At 38.3% G+C, this 7,979-nt stretch overlaps 1 protein-coding gene across 1 annotated transcript; it reads left to right on the plus strand.

Annotated features, from left to right (window-relative positions):
* Positions 1-2,337: 2,337 nt before the first annotated feature.
* On the plus strand, positions 2,338-3,285 carry LOC139029539 (trace amine-associated receptor 13c-like). The gene has a single exon (XM_070449752.1). The coding sequence runs from the start codon at positions 2,338-2,340 to the stop codon at positions 3,283-3,285; it is 948 nt and encodes a 315-aa protein (XP_070305853.1).
* The last annotated feature ends 4,694 nt before the right edge of the window (positions 3,286-7,979 follow it).

Here is a 7,979-nt window from a genome sequence, read left to right on the forward strand (position 1 = left end):
TCTACTGCCTGTTGACATCTAGTGGAAGGCGTATGAAGTGCATACAGATCCATAAATATAAGCCAGTTGAATAGGCAGGCCCTGACACAGAGCCCCATTTTCAGAATTTTCACTTCCTGTTTGGAAGTTTGCTGMCAAATGAGTTCTGTTTTACTCACAGATATAATTCAAACAGTTTTAGAAACTTCAGAGTGTTTTCTATCCAATAGTAATAATAATATGCATATTGTATGATCTAGAACAGAGTACGAGGCCATTTAATTTGRGCATGATTTTTTCCCAAAGTGAAAACTGCATCCCCTATTAAGTTAAAGGATTCAAAGGGTGAACAGCCAGATGAAAAAACAATAACAGATGAGTGTGATGTATTTGAGCCTGTGCTGTGACAATTCAGTAAGTATCACACAAATATGGACCAGTCCACTATATTCTACAGTTCTCCACCTTTACGTGGATATAAAGGTTTACTAGCCTAATCTTCATGGCCCTCATTATACTGTCTTTTAGCAGGGCATAGCAATTACAGTTTAGTTGAAAATTCCTACAAGGATGTCAGCCACRAGGTTTTAGAGGACTGCCTGGACTCCAACGATTAGGGCATTTTCAAAGAAGACAATAACAATATACATGACTACACAGACAGGGAAACATCTTACATCAGTGTCTGCGAGGAAAACTGCATTCCAACCAGCACTTTTGTCACATTCAACAATCATAAATCCTGGTTCAATGCAGAGGTGAGAGGCCCTCACTCTGCCAAGTAAGGGGCACATAGGAGCGGGAACAATGACCAATACATGGTGGCAAAACACCWACTGAACAAACAGAATGGAAGCCAAACGACAATATAAGGAGCTGCTAGAAAAACAATTCTCCACCAACAACTACTCATCTGTACGGAAGGGACTTCAGAAGATCACAAATTACAAACAAGACCCCCCATGCATCTGACGACCCAATTCAATAAYATATTTTAAAAAACATTWWTTTTTTTTACAGTGGTGTAAAGTACTTAAGTAAAAATACTTTAAAGTACTACTAAAGTAGTTTTTTTKGGGTATCTGTATTTTACTATTTATTMATTACATTCCTAAAGAAAAGTATGTACTTTTTACTCCATACATTTTCCCTGACACTCAAAGGTACTTGTTACATTTTGACAGGAAAATGGTCCAATTCAMACACTTATCAAGAGAACATCCCTTGTCATCTCTACTGCCTCTGATCTGGCGGACTCACTAAACAAAAATGCTTCGGTTGTAAATTATGTCTGAGTGTTGGTGTGTGCCCCTGGCTATCCGACAATAACAAAAAACAAGAAMATGGTGCCGTTTGGTTTTCGKTAATATAGGGAATTTGAAAATATTTACACTTTTACTTCAGTATATTTGTGCAATTGCATTTACTTTTGATACTTAAGTATATTTAAAACCAAATATATAATTTATTTGACTCAAGTAGTATTTTACCGGGTGACTTTCAATTTTAGGTGAGTCATTTTTATCAAGGTATTTTTACTTTTACCCAAGTATGGCAATTGAGTACTTTTTCCAACACTGTTTATTTATTTAACCCTTATTTAACAAGACAAGTCAGTTAAGAGCAAATTCTTATTTACAATGACGGCCTAACCCGGCCAAAGACTAACACGGACGAYGCTGGGCCAGTGACGCCTCTAGCACTGAGACGCAGTGCCCAAATATACACTACCATTCAGAAGTTTGGGGTCACTTAGAAATGTCCTTGTTTTTGARAGAAAATCACATTCTTTGTCCATTAAAATAAGATCAAATTGATCAGAAATACAGTGTAGACATTGTTAATGTTGTAAATGACTATTGTAGCTGGAAATGGCTGATTTTTAATGGAATATCTACATAGGTGTACAGAGGCCAATTATCAGCAACCATCTCTCCTGTGTTCCAATGGCAAGTTGTGTTACCTAATCAAATTTTATCATTTTAAAAGGCTAATTGATCATTAGAAAACCCTTTTGCAATGATGTTAGCACAGCTGAAAACTGTTGTCCTGATTAAAGAAGCAATAAAACTGGCCTTCTTTAGACYAGTTGAGTWTCTGGAGCATCAGCCATTTGTAATTACAAATTAMAAACTTCAGAAGCTTTTTCAAACCTCAAATACAAGTTTTACATTTCCTAACACTGTATGCTTTGGTGGTGTTTGTGTGTGCAGAGATACTCTGAGGAGGGGGAGGGTATGTTTGTCACTCAGGGATAAATAGAGAGGCAGAGCTCAGAGTTTGTCAGAAGGCTGACCTGACAGTCACACACAGGACTAAGCAAGAGCAGGACCTCAGCATTTTTATCCTTTATTACAAATGGAGGAMCACGAAGATGCTCAATACTGTTTTCCAGRMCAWAACTCTTCTTGCAGAAAGGTTTTGCTATCAACATCKATTTACATAACACTGTACATRTTCTTCTTATCGATTGCAGCRGTTACAGTCTTTTTGAACRTAYTGGTGGTCATCTCTATCTCTCACTTCAAGCAGCTCCACACTCCAMCCAACCTGCTCATCCTCTCTCTGGCTCTGGCAGATGTCCTGGTGGGACTGATTGTGATACCAGTAGGGACCGTAGCAATAATGGAATCATGCTGGTTTTTGGGGAAATATTTCTGTGTGTTTTATGCTTACATCAGTTATTTAATTCTATCCATATCTCTCGGCAATTTGGTATTGATATCCATTGACCGCTATGTTGCTGTGTGTGATCCCTTATTTTACCACTCTAAAATAACAATAACAAGAATTACATGTTGTATAGCCATTATATGGTTTTGTTGTATCATATACAATGCTGCTTTTATAAAAATGACTGTAAATGTAGAAGTACCCAGAACGTGTTTTGAAGAATGTTTTATTGTTGAAGTACGTGACTTGGGTAGCATCATTGATTTTGTAATTACAATGATTGTCCCGTGCTCTATTATTATAACACTTTATTTGAAAATATTTTTGGTCGCCAGATCACAGGCCAGAAAGGTATTTTCAAAAGAGGCTGCCACCMAGTCTGGTGTTAAAACTGTACAGGYGAAKAAGAMTGAGAGAAAAGCAGCAAAAACTCTATCTATTGTAGTTTTCACCTATCTCACTTGTTGGATTCCAATTTTTTTTATCCAGTTTTTTTCTCACCAATCATCAGTTTACTTAAGCTTTCTGCCATTTCTTAATTCCTTAACTAATCCAATAATTTATGCTTTCTTTTATCCATGGTTCAAAGTSACAGCTAAACATATTTTAACTCTAAARTTAAGGCATTCATAATTCTGTTTTTATTCCTAAATTTGACAAACAGATTTGATATTGTTATTTGAAACTATACTGTTGTTGTAAATGCTTAATTCATGTAACAATACACTGACATGACTTTTCTCCAKTTTTTGTTGTCATCATAGACACGTTTGGTGTTGATTCAGATTGTGTTGTGATTTAGAATAGAATGATAGAATGATTTGGCAGGATTGGACAGGAATGAGTTGTTAATTGGGGAAGGCATAAACTTGTTATAAAGACATAGTAATTTTGGGTTGTACATTCCAAAGACTAAAGTCTGTGGTGGTTCCATGTTATTTAATGATACATAGTATGTCAGTACTGTAAAAGTTATGTACATTTTCAGGACTTCATTAATCATTCTAAATGTTGTTTAACACCACCATCTAGTGGCTCATTGRATACACAATGTCTTCAACAAGTGTAGTGAAGTTGAAATGCAAAGATAACTGCCTAAGGAAATATTAATTACATATTAATAGGCATCTTAATAGGCCGTTTGGACACCACTAACCAGAACAACTTCAATTCACCTTGGCACTCTTGTAGAATCTGGAACTCTATACCTCATTTACTGGAGTGTTTCCATTATTTTGTCAGTTACCTGTACAATACTGCATGATATAAGATAACGTCCAGGTCTAACTCAATGGTGTMTTGTGTAAGAATGTGATGGTAAAATGTAACTACATGCAAATATGACATAAATAATAATGCCCCAAAATAAAGATTTACACAATGACAGGATTTTGTGCAAGGTATGTTAAATGTCACAGTACAGTAGTTAGACTTGCATTATAAATGTTCCTAGTGCCAAGGGTTTGGGAGCTACTGTTGAAGCTGTTGAGGWGGGCTAACTTGATTAAATGGGTTATAGTGAATTATTCAAAATATATATATATTTTTTGGTGTGAAATGTTATTTTATATGGTAATCACTGAAATGCTTTTCATATAATTGATTGATATAACTGAACTGAACTGGAAATCACATTTCTTACTCTTTTTTTTGTAATGGGGTGATTGGTTCAGAGTACAGTGTGCTTGTTCTGATGTCTGACAAATAGTATTTGTCCCCATGATATAACTGAATCAAAGTCTCCCTTAACTTGAAGAAGTATGTTTCATAAATCAGTTCAGTTAGACATTTTTACAAATCTATTCAATGTTCCTACAAATTGGCCAACTGACATGTGCCTTGAAGTAATATCTCCTGAGGCTTTGGATTATGTTCCAAACTGTGCACTAACATCACCCAGAACAGTTAATGGTCCTGCACAGTAACCTTMTTTCCCACGTAAAATAGCCTTTGAGTGACACCCAAAACACTTTTCCCAGATTAGAATGTTCAGAATTTGAGAAAATGTAAATTTTCTCTCATCTCTTAACTATCATTAATGCTGAATGACAGGCTAGATGGGCTCAGCAACATCCAATCCTGTCATAAATCTATTGACCTCTATGTWGCTGTTGTTGATCCGTTATTGTACTACTCTAAAATAACAATAAGAAGAAGAATTTGTTGTATATCCATTACCTGGTGTTGTTGTATCATATACAATGCTGTTATGATAAATGGCTCCCTAAATAAGCAAAAGTTATGCTGTAGGTGTTATGAAGAACGTTTTATGGTTATAGGATTGTGCAGTGTTTAATTTGTAAATTGGGAGGTGCCGGARCAAAARGTGAGCCCGACAGGGGGGTGACCTGGGGGGCTCTGAAGTACCAGAACGAATGAAAACAAATCATCTTTATAATAAAACATTGCATGCATTACCATCGATTTTGAGTACTGGCATACAGCAGTAGAGTCGAGGGCTTGGATAAATTGCACAAATGGGGGATCAGTTTTGTAGCCTAGGGGTCTGTGGAAAATGTCACGTTTTATAAACACATTTCAAATTCTACATCATTTTAGAATACTTTTTAACACCTCACAAATGATCTAAATGACAGGCTACTTTGACAATGACAAACTGAGAATCTGAGATCAATAAAAATGACCTTGTCTTGAATCCATCAATTGCCTAGGCCTAGGTGTGTGGAGACACACATAATGTACAATATGAGGAGGAAATTATAGTCCTAAAAAGCTTTTGAGATTCACTGACTCATGCGCAAACTCATTCACCAGCGATGGGCAATGCGCTCATGCCAAAAGCTTATCTCTCTCTTGTTTTACTTTGTAAAACAATGCTTTTCGCTCAATAGCCTGATTTGGAAGTTAATAACTTTGTAGCCTACAGACAGATTAGTATTCTCTTTTCAAGAGGATCCAGTTGCTTTCCAATATTGCAAAAGGCCTGTTTTGGCTGCATGCTGTTCACTGACAGATTTGCCGCGCGTTCCCGACAGCTAGTATAATAAATAAAAAAAGCTCTTGAGCCTCTGTGGCTAAATTAAAGACCACTTGCCGGTGTAGTATTGGGAATGATTGAAATTATTTCTGAACAGGAAGCAGAAATTATACAGTACAACTGTCAAATGTAGCCTATTTCAATTMATCARGGAATTCTGTAARGATTCTGTAAGGAAATACGTGATGAAGTGCAACACTAGAGAGATGAGAGTTGCAGTTTCATGTCTATCAGAGCAAAGAGGGAGAGAGATGATATAAAGTGAATCTCATTCTAGTTACAGTGCAATCGGAAAGTATTCGGACCCCTTGACTTTTTCAACATTTTGCTAAGTCACAGCCTTATCCTAAAATCTACTAAATTGTTTTTTCCTCATCAATCTACACACAATACCCCATAATAGCAAAGCAAAAATAGGTTTTTAAAAACTTTTGTAAAAAAAAATGAAATTACATAAGCATTCAGACCCTTGATTCAGTACTTTGTTGAAGCACCTTTGGCAGCAATTACAGCCTCGAGTCATCATGGGTATGAAGCTACAAGCTTGGTGGGATTTTCACATTCTTCTTGCAGATCCTCTCAAGCTCTGTCAGGTTGGATGGGGAGTGTCGCTGCACAGCTATTTTCAGGTCTCTCCAGAGATGTTCGATCGGGTTCCAGTCCGGGCTCTGGCTGGGCCACTCAAGGACATTCAGAGACTAGTCCCGAAGCCACTCCKTTGTTGTTTTGTCTGTGTGCTTAGGGTCGTTCTCCTGTTGGAGGGTGAACCTTCGCCCCCGTCTGAGGTCCTGAGTGCTTTGGAGCAGGTTTTCATCAAGGATCTCTCTGTACTTTGCTCCGTTTACCTTTCCCTCGATCCTGACTAGTCTCCCAGTCCCTGACACTGAAAAACATCCCCACAGCATGATGCTACCACCACCATGCTTCACCAAAGGGATGGTGCCAGGTTTCCTCCAGGCGTGATGCTTGGCATTCAGGCCAATGAGTTCAATCTTGGTTTCATCAGATCAGATCATTTTGTTTTTCATGGTCTGAGAGTCCTTTAGGTGCCTTTTGGCAATCTCCAAGCGGGCTGCCAAGTGCCGTTTACTGAGGAGCTGCTTCCGTCTGGCCACTCTCGCTCAATAGCCTGATTTGGAAGTAATAACTTTGTAGCCTAAGACAGATTAGTATTCTCTTTCAAGAGGATCCAGTTGCTTTCCAATATTGCAAAGGCCTGTTTTGGCTGCATGCTGTTCACTGCCAGATTGCCGCGCGTTCCCGACAGCTAGTATACATAATAAAAAAAAGCTCTTGAGCTCTGTGGCTAAATTAAAGACCACTGCCGTTTGTGTAGTATTTGGGAATGATTGAAATTATTTCTGAACAGGAAGCAAGAAATTTAATACAGTACAACTGTCAAATGTAGCCTATTTCAATTCATCAGGAATTCTGTAAAGATTCTGTAAGGAAATACGTGATGAAGTGCAACACTAGAGAGATGAGAGTTGCAGTTTCATGTCTATCAGAGCAAAGAGGGAGAGAGATGATATAAAGGAATCTCATTCCAGTTACAGTGCATTCGAAAGTATTCGGACCGCTTGACTTTTTCAACATTTTGCTAAGTCACAGCCTTATCCTAAAAATGTACTAATATTTTTTCCTCATCAATCTACACACAATACCCATTAATAGCAAAGCAAAAATAGGTTTTTTAAAACTTTTGTAAAAAAAAAAAAAAAATTACATAAGCATTCAGACCCTTGATTCAGTACTTGTTGAAGCACCTTTGGCAGCGATTACAGCCTCGAGTCAGCATGGGTATGAAGCTACAAGCTTGGTGGGATTTTCACATTCTTCTTGCAGATCCTCTCAACTCTGTCAGGTTGGATGGGGAATGTCGCTGCACAGACTATTTCTCAGGTCTCTCCAGAGATGTTCGATCGGGTTCCAGTCGGGCTCTTGGCTGGGCCACTCAAGCATTCAGAGACTAGTCCCGAAGCCACTCCTTTGTTGTTTTGTCTGTGTGCTTAGGGTCGTTCTCCTGTTGAGGGTGAACCTTCGCCCCCGTCTGAGGTCCTGAGTGCTTTGGAGCAGGTTTTCATCAAGGATCTCTCTGTACTTTGCCCGTTTACCTTTCCCTCGATCCTGACTAGTCTCCCAGTCCCTGACACTGAAAAACATCCCCACAGCATGATGCTACCACACCATGCTTCACCAAAGGGATGGTGCCAGGTTTCTCCACGGCGTGATGCTTGGCATTCAGGCCAATGAGTTCAATCTTGGTTTCATCAGATCAGATCATTTGTTTTTCATGGTCTGAGAGTCCTTTAGGTGCCTTTTGGCAATG

Source organism: Salvelinus sp. IW2-2015, linkage group LG20, assembly GCF_002910315.2.
Source record: "Salvelinus sp. IW2-2015 linkage group LG20, ASM291031v2, whole genome shotgun sequence".
In the NCBI taxonomy this organism is placed as follows: domain Eukaryota; kingdom Metazoa; phylum Chordata; class Actinopteri; order Salmoniformes; family Salmonidae; genus Salvelinus; species Salvelinus sp. IW2-2015.